Source organism: Lutjanus erythropterus, chromosome 11 (assembly GCF_056507025.1).
Source record: "Lutjanus erythropterus isolate fLutEry1 chromosome 11, fLutEry1.hap2, whole genome shotgun sequence".
Classification (NCBI taxonomy): domain Eukaryota; kingdom Metazoa; phylum Chordata; class Actinopteri; order Lutjaniformes; family Lutjanidae; genus Lutjanus; species Lutjanus erythropterus.
Window position 1 is genome coordinate 21,885,306 of NC_139327.1, and position 12,344 is coordinate 21,897,649.

Consider the following 12,344-nt stretch of genomic DNA (forward strand, 5'->3'; position numbering starts at 1 on the left):
CCTTCTATGAGGAATGTTTTATGAGAGAACCTTTGCTGGACTGACTTACAAAATAAAGGTTTTATGTCAATATTATGGTTCTGTCTCTGGATTATATCATAAATTATAGTGCACTTTAAAGGGACAGTTTGGATTTTTTTGAACTAAGGTTGTTTGAGCTTATTATATATTATTCGTAGTCATTCATAGTTTATTGCCTACTGTAGATGGTGGCCAGCACACAACCACCTAAAAAAAATCAACATCTGTTCAAGGGACCGCTATATTTAGAGTATTTTCACACCTTTACCTTGCCAATAGTCAGCCTTTTCAGATGGGAAACATCATTTGCATGTGTCATTTTGTTACTTTGATGAATCCAAAACACGGGGCACCACTGCAGCTCAGTTGGTAGAGCGTGAGCCCCATGTACCGAGGCTATCAGTCCTCTGTAGCGGCCGCCGGTCCAACTCCCACCTGTGGCCCATTCTCACTCTACCGCCTTTCCTGTCGAATCTTCAGCTGTCCTATGAGTAAAGGCAAAACTGCTGAAAAAATAATCTTAAAAAAAAAAAAATGTAACAAAGTTAGTAAATGTAAGACTAGCAACCCTTGTGTGCTGTGAGATAAACTGATTCTTTTTATCAAAAGGAGTCTAGTTGCTTTGGAGAGAGCGACTTACATTACTGTGGCCAGGCTGTTTGACAGCAAGATAAAGCAGTGAAAATATTCTACATATACCATAGACTTAAGCGATATTTATTTTCTTAGGTGTCTAAAATACATTTTGCTGCCGACCCTGTTCACAACAGTACACTGATTTGTTTGCTACACCTGTATTCCTGCTGCCTCTCAAAAGTGGGGGAATGCCAACAGCAGTCTACCGTAGGTATACACTGACTATGGATAAGTACCTCATATAACCCCACTCCAAAAAATGTGAAGTATCCCTTTAAATCTGGTGGTAGGTAAAATATATGACTTGTAAAGTACTCTAAGAGAAGCTTCTCACTTTGCACATACCCACTGTCTCTACTGGGAGACAAGATCTCCCCTCCGGCTTTCAAATTCGACAACTGCAAACAGAAAAAAAAATGACTTGTTGAAAAAAAAAAAACAGACTGTTACTCCCAGGGGAACAAGGAAATTGTGTTTTGTCTTTGACCTCCTGAGAATTTCATGCATAATAAAAAAACCTGCTTCTCATTTTGTCCTTTCCTTCTCCCCGTCTCATATCCTTTAGCAGCTATGTTATGATCACAAACACTTATGAGGCTGTGTGTACCTATGTGAGTGTGTGTCTGTGTGTGTGTGTGTGTGTGTGTGTGTGTGTGTGTGTGTGTGTGTGTGTGTGTGCATGTGTGTGTGTGACTGTGTGGTTGTGTAGGGTGGTGTCTGTGATGTTGGTGCTTGAAGGGTATAAAACAGCAGGTGTGTTCCTGACTTTCCTTAGAGGTCCTTATCTCTTTTCACTGGCCAGAGTTGGCTCAGCAGCCTGCTCTGAAGCTACTTTGCTGCCTGCCAGTAGGCACACAAAGAAACACGCATACACACCGCTGTGCCAAGCATAAACAACAAGAACAGCGAATCGGACACCGGTTTAAAAAATGCAAAAATCATTTTACTCTGAAAATCAGTGAAGTTGTCATACATTTACACAATGGGAGGATCTATAAAGTGTGCAGATTCAACTCTGCAAACTGCTCAGAACAGTGAACTACAGCGATGAGGGAACAGCGATGATTTTAACTACACTCTTAGAAACAACGGTGCTAACTTGAACCATATAGCGTTCTTAGGCTTGTTCCCATAGAAGAACCCTTTTTGGCTCCCTGGCAGAACCCTTTCTGGGGTTTTCCACCAACATGCAATCAGCCCCATTCTGGTTTAAACACCATCTTGAATCATTCTGAGCATTTCGGCTAAAAACAAATTGGTTCGGAATCCAAAAAGTTCCCAGCTCGAACCTAAATACAGCCAGAGGGTAGGTCATGTTCTGTTAATGACGTCCTTGATTAGAACTGTTCCACTCAAAACTGGTGAAAATGCTGGCTGGTTCACAAGACAGTATCAAGGTTCCAAAAATGTCGGATGAAAGTGATTCAAGAACCAGAGTTAATTTGGTGGAAAAGGGCCTTGGTTCTACTTAGAACCCTTCTATGGTGTAATGGTTCTACCCAGAACCCTTTCTGGGGGTTCTATGCAGAACTGTTCCACCTTTGAAGGTTGTAAATAAGAACCCAACCCAGGATTTCTACCAAGAACATTTATATTCCAAGGGTTTCATCTAAAATCCACCAAAAAATGATCTAAAAACGTTGCTTTCTATAGGAGTTTCATCTCTAACCTGCTTGTCTTCTGAGGGTTCTACAAAGAACCATGTTATAATCTACAGACGCAGAGGCACAACACAAGAACACAAGGAAAATTAATTAAGGGGACACCAAGTTAAGATTGATTTAAAAATGCCATTTGAAACATTTGAATATTTGAGGGCGATGCCTTCAAAAATCCTTAAACTCTTTCTTCAATGAAGGGTTCTTCAGAAGCAAATGGTTCTGAGCAGACCCTCAGCCTTTCGCAAAGAAACATTTTAGAACCCTTATTTCTAAGAGTGTATGATGATGTTGTCGTCACCTTTTTAACATTATTAATGTTGATACAAAGCCAAGACTTTGTCATCTACATCTACAGTATCATGTTTAATGTATTATCCATACACGTATAGTATAAAGACAGGGGTGATGAGGAAACAACTTCACATCATTCTGCAGCTCACAGAAGATTCTGAGGGGTGGAAAGCGAGCAATCAAGCGGTCTCTGATCTAAGTTCCGTCTGTCTTTTTAGATCCAAGGCTCACGTGCTGGAGTCCCGTCTTGCCCGCTCCCTCTTGGCAGTGCGTTTGGGCTGACAGAAGATGCACGCTGACCTTGTGCTGCTGTGGGGTCGTGAGCTCCTCTGGATGCCTTTGTAACACTGCAGGGAGATACCCAACTCCTCCATCATGGCGCTAAAAGACATGCACTGCCAAAAGAAACAATTAAAAGCTTGGGTTAAGACACCAATTAAGTCATTACAAACTCTGGCCATGACTTTTAAGACTGTGTGAATGTGCTTACATGAAGAATTACTGCTGCTCCATAATTGGACCTACTGGGGAATTACTGGATATAGCATTAACTGAAAGCTATACTAATTTAATTTTAAACCTAAGGCAATGAAACTTGATACAGTGTGCCTGCAGCTGAATGTGAGCAGGCGGCCAATGACAGCGATTCAGCTCCAAAGTCTGACCAGACAAACACCAGAAATGAAAAAAACAACAACATTTATCTGAAAGGTTGTAAAAGATTTGTAAACTCTGTTGTCTCATCCTAAAATCCAATTACACAGACAAGAATTGAAGGACAATGTCTGCTGTGCAACATCCTCACGCAGGGAGCTATGAATTCATAATATGGTAATTATTTGAAATGATCAAAGAGAGGGCCATCTGAAATGAGAAGCCTTGGGCTTATTTGATTCTGCAGAATAATACATTGCATTGAACTCATTAATCTTCGATCATGTTTATTTGCCTTTTATTTTTCTCTCCTCCACATGAGGAGGGGGTGCCCAGTAAATTTATTTGCCAAATTATCATTCAGAGCAGAAACTTCAGAGCAGTTTTTATCTGATGGTCTTTGCATCCAAGGACCAGGAAGGTCTTCCCTTCTTTCATCCTCAGGCTTTGCCTAAGGCTTCTCAAACGAATGCGGCTTCCTGCAGGGTTTCCCACGAATGAGGGAAACACCTACTTCGTACCAACCTCAGACCTTAAAGACTGAGAGAGAGAGGAGCAAGAACTGCTGATTCATTTAATGTATTATTTAGACTTGTGAGAACACTGTCAAAAAAACATAAACAAAAACAAACTTACCCAACAGAAACTAAATCAGATACGAATGTGACATTAAAGGTACAGTTTGGAATACCTGATGTGGTTGTATGAGGTACTTATCCATTGTTAGTGTATTCATAGTAGTACCAGCACAGAAGCTAAGAAAATAATTGTTGTGGACAGGATCAGCACCAAAAGGTTTTTTTTAGCCCCTTAAAAAAGGTCCACCTAAAAAAATCAATATCAGTTTAAGTGTACACTATATTTCAAACATTTTTGTTGTGTTACTTTGCTGTAAAAGCTCCTGTTAAGTGAAATGGTGTTCTCGCAACACCAACCAAACTCCATCGGTGAAATCACTTATTTTATCTCACAGAACAAAGGAGTCACTGGTCTACCAACACCTCAGTCGGTTAGTTTGTTTGTCTTATTATGTGATTTCAGTGTTTTAAGAGTTAGCTCCGATTAATCTAAGTCAGGCAATAACACAAACAAACTAACAAATCGAGGCAGTGGTAGATAAACAACTCCTTTGTTCTGCAAGATAAAATTACTGAGTTTGCCTGTTGACTTTGGCCTGTATGCGGCATATATGGCATACTTTAAAATTTAAAGTTTTGGACCCTGCCAACAATTCATCACATTGCAACTAAGAACCAACTAACTCACTCTAGTGTATTATTGTGTTAGCCAGCTATTAGCTCACAGATACAGAAATGCTGGTGCGCCCTAAACAGAGCACTGTTGACTATTCCATTACTATATCCATTATCATTATTAGGATCTTATGTATTTGTGTCTGGCCCATGGCAACCCAATTAATTTGTCATGTGTCCCCCCATGCAAAATAATTACCCATTCCTATTCTAGACCTAAGAATAACTGGCAAACCCCAAATTCCCTTGACCCAGATGGGCTGAAGAAGAAGCCAGTTGAAGCCAGCCAGTTTGAGCCTTTAAGTTCTGGGAGGTGCTGCAGAGTCCCTCTAGCAACTAAAAATGTATTTAAGAATTTCTTTGTGCATACACTGTTTTAACTCTGTCAAATGATCAATGAGATTTAAGCCATTGACATGACATGAACTGCTTTTATTTCAACATGTAATGTGAGCTTCCCCATGTGTTTGTTTTACTAACTGCTGTTCCTGTTTTTTGTGTTGGCGAGCCAAAGGCAAATTTCCACCCTGGTGGACAATAAAGATTTTATTCTATTCTTTTCTTCTTTGCAGTGGTGAATACTTGCAATAACGATCTGAATATTTTCTTGGAGCTTTTCATTACATTTTGGGAAGAGACTGATTTTGCGATTAGATAACAAGGTCAGCCCAGGGCAGCAGTGAAGACCTTGAAAAGTGTATATCCCTCTGTGATCCCATCCATCATTTCTTCAGTTCAAATGACCTGCAGTCACCGGAAATTATTTATGATAAGACAACTTTACTTTGTCAGGGGACATCTTAAGCTGACACGTTATTCCATCACTGTTATCCACGTTTGAGCCAACCACACCAGTCTACCCAGGAGCTTAATGAGGAGGAAAATATTCAAATAACTTTTCCTATCTTTTGATTTCCCAAATGGCATTCAAAGTCTGCTTCTAAAGCACACACAAATGTCTACTGAGACTGCACTGAACTGAATGAAGCTAAACTTGTGGGCTCGTATTGGAAGCAAGAAAGCAGCAGGGCAGCTCTGCAGAGCATTACACTGTTTATATGAACTTAAAATGTCACACTGTGCAAACTGTCCTGAATTTTAATAATTTTGTGCTCAAAGGGACACAAACAGGTGACTCACATATTTTATATAATAATTTGCAACTTTACAAAAAGGCTTTCCAGATGTCCTGAGTGTTTTGCCTAATTACAGTCTGTATTTTCAGGCTTTCATCAGTTAAGTGCTCCTTACGTGTTGTATAATGAGAGCAAACAGATAAGAGGGGGCGGTCACTTATGAAGCAGACATGCCTGCATGAAGACGAGGTGTATTCTCCTCATAAAATAAGCTTATTACTTCCTAATAGAGTCAAGTCTTTAAAGTCTGAAATATATTAATATATGCTGTTGTCTGACCAAATTCTCATTGGTCTCACAGTCGCTGGAGTTAGTTTCATAAGAAGACAAGTGCTTCTTATTCAGTTATTTTTAGGAGCAGGAGGCACACGTGCTGAATTTTATTTTTGAATGACAGGCTATGTACATATTATGCATATATATATTGTGTTGAACATTTATTCTGCTCCAAACTAGTATACACCATGTCAAAGTACCAGCCTAAGTAAATAGCTATATATGCCCTCAGCCTAACTTTATTTTTGATTGCAACGTGTGGATTTTGCTTCTTCAACAAGGGCCGATGTTTGATGGATCAATACTACTTAAAAATGCAACATTTCCACATTAAATGTCTAAACACGCAAGATATCTGTAATGTTGTTGAGCTGTGTACTTACACTATCCCACATGTTTCCAATGATGTTTGAACAGAAAAATATGTAATTTATTCAAGGTAATGGTTCGTTTCCTGCTAGTCGCTGCCAGTTGCTATGACACCCAGGAGAATCACAAGATGCGTTGGGTATTGCATAATCCATGAACATGATTCCAGCTTGGGTCATGTCAGATAGATTTCCATCAGCTATATTGTGTATTTAAAACTTGAGTAATGAACTTGGCGTTAGCATGTTGTGCAGCTAATGTAGCTGTAATACCAGAAGTAGGGCATACTTGCCAATCATCCCAGTTTTCCCAGGAGACTCCTGTTTTGCATTGCTCTCTCCATATTTCCCCCTGGGATCACAAGTCTCTTGTATTTTTCCTGATTTCTGACTTTTTTTCCCCCCCCTTTTCATTAATACACCCTGTTTCTGACTAAAAGTGGCCAGCTTGTAGAAGCCCTGTATGTCTCTAAAAGTCTACTGTTTCCACCTGGACGACAATACAGCTACAACAAACCAGACTTCTTAGAATTAATGTTTCTTATGGAAAGTTTTAAAGGAAAGGGGCATGCATTTTGTAAAATCTGCTGTGCCAAGATGGAAAAAAGTGAATAAAGTGAATGATGAAGAAACCGTTCATGCGAGAGGGACATGCGAGTTCATGCGAGAGGGACAAATTATTTTGTATTCATTCCCGAGAATTACAAGTAACATTAAAATGATTTAACATACAAATGCTGTTGCAGTGCATCTATTATTTTCTTATTTTCATTCTTTTAAAGTCACCAGAATGCAGGAAACAAAGTCCCTTAGACTTTTTTTTTTTATATTGAAATCCTCCCTACTTTTGAGGTCTCAAGGTTTGCAAGTGGGGGATGTTGGACTAAGGTAGCAATATTGAGGGACAGTCAAGACAAACTGTGTGAACATTAAGCCTCATTTGAAGCTAACTAAAAACCAAGAGTACTAGGTTGGATGCTTACTGTTTTTTCATGTTGCTTTTTGTGGAAGTTTGTACTTCAGCACTACTCAGCTACTCCACATTGATGGAACCTACACCAGTTCTGCTCTGCTTACCAGTATGCAAATTAATCTCACAGACATGCTCTGGTAACTATGTGTGAAAATGAAATGGTCAAAATGCAGGGATTCATTCGCTTGGCATCTGTGGTTAATTTTGATTTGCACCCATTTAGGGTTACCAGGTAGAGTGCATTTAGTACGTTGTGGCCAATTAATCTCAGCAGAATCGCCATCAGACATGAAGGGTAGGTAATATTTAAGTTGACCAAGATTTTCTTCACTTGACTACAGCCATAAAATATACACAATTATACAGTATAATACTACACTATAATCTTATCAAACTTAGCATCGGCCTTCGGAAAAAAATACATCTGGAAAACAATATTTCAGTTGAAAATAGTGGAGAAAAGGGATAATCTGCAGGTAAGTGGTGTGAGCACGAGGGGCAGGTATCGAGGGTAAAATGGTCATGGTAATTGGGATTGGCTGACACAGGTGCAGGTATAATGGGGCAGAGAGAAGGACACCTGGTTACAAACCTATTATCTAGAGTATGTATGTGTTGCAAATATGCTGCCAGGGCTATTCCGTGTCATCTCCCAGTAGCCTGCCGCTCTCCAGATCAGTAGATAAGGAGGTGCCCGAGGAGGAGGTAGAGCCGCGCCGCTGGAACTGACGGGACTGCACCCCATAAAAGAAACAAAAGGCCTGACACGGGCATGCACAGAAATAAAGGACGGAGGGAGAAAACCACAAAAGAGATCAAAACAGGCATGTAAAAAGTGTAAAAATGGAACAAAGAATAGAAATCATAGCACAGAAAAGAGGACATACAAAGCAAAGCAAAGAAACTATTCATGTGAATGGCACTATTGTTCTTTCGTAACAGTGTGGAAAGGGAACTTCTCGTTCTCTGGAGAAGACAGAATTTGTGCTTTAATAAGACTAATAATGACTCATTTTCATTTTAAATGTTGTGTTTAAGTAACAGACGGAGATGATATCACGAAAAAAGAGGAACCAAAACATGCAAGTTTAAGCATAATCCAGTACTGATGAAATTAAAGGGTTATTAAAGGGTAAAGAAAGAATTAAAGGGTAATTTCAGTATTTTATTAACCTGGTCTCTAATCTTCCTATGTTTTGGTGTCTAACTGACTAATGAAGACAGCAGTTTTTGCAGATTTTGGTCCAGTATTGAGGGAGAGCACTGCAGCTGGCAGCTGGCAAAATGGGCTGCAATGCAATCCTTATGGGTAATTACGAACTGTCAAAGTACAAACACTAAAAGTGCTTGTTTAGTCACTGACAGGCTAAGATTTTTTATTCTAACCGTCTGACAACATGATAGCAAGGATCACTACAGAGAAAAGACCTTTTTGTTTTGCAAGAAACAGCTGTTTTATTGCTCTTGCTAAACCCTCCAAACTCCAATTACAGAAACACTAATTTTATTATTGTAAAACACACTTCATTCAAACTGGACAGAAATCACCAAAAACGTCCTGACTCATCTTTCTACTACTTCAACAATCCCCCAGCTCTGGTTGTTTTGTCAAAATAAATAAACCCTTTATTCACCACATTAGATGTGAAAATATCAGGAGAGGAGTGAGAGGAAGGTCAGACATCAGAGAAGCAGTGGGGAGAAAGTATTTTCACATCTACCTTGGTGAATTAAGGGTTTATTTCAACCAAACCAGAGCTGGTGATTTTTGGGTAAGTAGAAAGATGAGTCAGGATGATACTGGTGAGTTTTATTTTGTTTCTGTCATGTCTGAATCAAGTGCTAATTTTTGTCTGAGCAAAAATGAGCTGTTTCTGGTTAAACAGACTCTTTAGCAATGAGGTCAAAAAGGTCTAAGAATTATATCCATAATGTTGTCAGACACTTAGAATAATAATCTGAGCCTGCCAGTGTCAAAACAAGCACTTTTAGTGGACGTACATGACCCATAAGGAGTACATTACAGCCCTTTTCACTGAGCACTGGATTAATTTCAAAACCTGCTGTCCTCAGTAGTCAATTAGACACAAAAACCATGAAAAATAGAGTGCAGATCGAAAAATATTAAAGTTACACCAATAATAATGAATGAACAGTTGAGGTGTCATTTGAAGCTTCCAACTCAGCACTTTTCTTTACTATATTCAACCCACTGTTTACTGTGTGGGACTGTGAGACACTGATAAGTCACAAATCCATCGAGTGATTTTCTGGTTGCAAAGACAACACCAGCAAGTGTAAATATTATTTTGTCTAAATTAATTTTGATCAAGCAAACAACATCTAACGAGAACGTCTATAGTTAGAAAACATTAATTAGTAACTAAAAAAGAAAAACTAAACAAAACATTGCTTGTCCTCAGTCTCTGAGGACTGGCAATGTTTTGTGAGAATAAATTAGCATAAATATTCTAATTTCTTACAACACTTTTTAAACAACCTGCAGTTAATTCAAGCACCTTCTTTCTTCAACGATACTTTGAAACAAAGATATTATTACAGTTGCCGGTTCCCTCACAGCAGAATGACCTTCACTCCAGTCATTTATCATCATCACTCTGCAGAACAGTGGCAGCTCCTCACTCTCACTCACCTCCTCTATGTCGGCGTTCCTGCGAGCCTTGTAGATGAACTCTCCGATAGCCACGAACACAGACAGGACCAGACCGGCAGCCAGGACAATGAAGATACCGCCGATGTTTTCCACACCCAGGGCGTTGGCTTCTTTGTTGTCCTCCTCTGGACAGCCGTTACCTCTCCACCACTTCTCCTTCATCATGTGCAGCTTCCCCTCCTCCTGCAGCTGAAGGATGGCTATGGTCACTTTATCCCTGTATGGAGAACCTGATGAGGAAGAAAGCAAAGAGAAAAACATTGTGCACCGACAGAGTAATTACATGCTTTTCTTTCTCAATCGATAAATAACTTTAAAAGCCCCATTAATAAATAAGCCATAGCAGCTCTGCAGAGGCACCCCTGTTTAATTTGTTTTAGTGAACCATGAGCGTTTTTATTGTGAAAATAAACCTTTGTTATAAGAACTGATTTAACTCTGTGACAAAAAGTCCACAGGGCCACTCAAAAAAAAAAAAAAATACTGTTTACCTCAACACAGTAAAAAAAAAGTGGAACAGAAAAATGTCCGATTGTCAAATTATTCTATTAAAACTAAGTGAGAGTCATTACTGAGGGTAAAAGAGGGAGAACTAAAAATAACCATGACCCTAAAACTCTGTTTTAATGGAAGTATCAATTAAGAAAATTAAAAGTGTCCAGTTACCAGGAAACATCAGTTACCTCCAAAATATTAAAAATGTAACATAAATGATATTTTTATGCATTTTTAATGATCCACTCATTTTAATGACTAAGCTTTTGTATTATTGTTAATATAAAGTGTCAATGTCTGTAAATACTGGAAATATTACTGCTAACTTTTTCTTAATCAATTAAGACAATTTAGTAAATTACCATTGTTTTTATTTGTCTATGTATGAATTTAAATCATTATTAATTAGCCAAAGATCAATGAACTGCATTTAGGATCTATCTTGAGGATATAAAACTCTGAAAAACTACTGTTGCAGTTTTCATTAAACTTAGTGGAAGGGTGTAACATTGGCCAAGGAACAACATATTAAATTTTGGAGCTGAATCACTGGTGTTGCAAGTGACTCATCTGAACATGAGGCCATTGTAACATCAGTCTCTGTAGAAAAATGAAATGAAACTGTCGCACATGCACAAACCTTGGTATGTGGTGGTTACACAAAACAAAGCAGCTGAACTCAAACATCACCGTAGAAGCAAATGCTGCAGGTATGAAAGAAATAACCAATATCTACTCCAAATCATGCTTCCTTTTTCTGCGAGACAATATTACCAAAATAAGCCCATTTAAAGATTATTCTGGGCTAGGATAATTTGCATACCACAGAAGGCTGGACTGTTGGCCTCAGCAGAGGTCTGTACTCTCTGAGTGCTCTTCTAGTTGTTATTTAAAATGTTTTTCGAGTAATGCTGAGCTAGGTCTTCATACACTGACACTATTTTTTCTATCATCAATACTGCCTCTTACCGTCTGCATTTGGGATCTACACTACGTCTTTTGGGGTTTATAGGATAGAGGCTGTCGTATCCTGTACAGATGATGCAAATTTGTGATTTGGGGCCATATAATTGAAATGAACTGACTTAAAGCTGGGGTAGGCAGTTTATTTCTGGCATCACGGGGCAAACGCTTCGCAATAAGCTTTAAGCATAATGTACTGGCTCTGTTTTCAGGCTTTAAATATAGGCAGAAAATATAGTCTGTGGCAGGAAAATGTGGGAATGAGCCCCAGTATTTTTTTCTGAATTGCTTACTGCACCTTTAATATGATACATAGCAGGATTTAATGGAGTATGAACTGATGTTGCAACTTGTAGAAGCTTTCCTCTGAAGCCTTACTTAGGTTAGTGAGCCAAGTTAAGCCTTATATGAATATGCTCGAAGCAGATATAGAAACATCTGACGGAGAAGACTACACAGGGGAAGAGCAGCCACATGAAGAAGGAGAGAAAAGTACAGCAGAGCAGCACGACGAGCTGTGGACTGGGATGAGAATCATTAGTGACTATAAGGCTATAAGGTGACTGCAGGAAATAAAGATAGGGTCAGAGAGTTGAAGCAATTAAACCACTTTTGATATGTTTGACAAGGAGGCATCTGCCCACTCTCTCTCCCCTAACTCCTCTAGCATACTCTCCTTCACTCTCCACTATCCACCAATAACCTCCAATAGACTCAGTTGTCAGCTCAACTCTGCTGAGCCCAGGCACGGCTGCATCTGCCCTGAGGGCATCAGCCTGAGGGTACAACTCGGCTGTGTTTAGTTGTTAAACACATCTTTAACCTAAGCCTGAACCTAGAGTCCCTGTGTTGTGGAAAATATCCTGCCAAACACACCAAACAACTAAAAAAAGTACTGAAGTAATTGGAGGGAACACACATTTATCACTGGACCCTCTGCGGT

General features: G+C 39.2%; 1 protein-coding gene across 4 annotated transcripts in view; it reads right to left on the bottom strand.

Annotated features, from left to right (window-relative positions):
* Positions 1 to 1,578: 1,578 nt before the first annotated feature.
* Positions 1,579 to 12,344, bottom strand: part of grik1a (glutamate receptor, ionotropic, kainate 1a) — a 59,200-nt gene continuing 48,434 nt past the window's right edge. For 2 of the 4 annotated variants that reach the window (XM_084731286.1, XM_084731283.1), the window contains 3 exons: positions 9,923 to 10,173; positions 7,862 to 8,030; positions 2,866 to 3,004 (listed from right to left, as the gene is read on the bottom strand). In XM_084731286.1, coding sequence (XP_084587412.1) covers positions 7,905 to 8,030; positions 9,923 to 10,173 — 377 coding nt within the window. In that variant the 3' untranslated portion in view covers positions 2,866 to 3,004; positions 7,862 to 7,904. Of the gene's footprint in view, positions 3,005 to 7,861; positions 8,031 to 9,922; positions 10,174 to 12,344 lie in introns of all 4 variants that reach the window. The other 2 variants (XM_084731285.1, XM_084731282.1) reach the window with 1 other exon arrangement.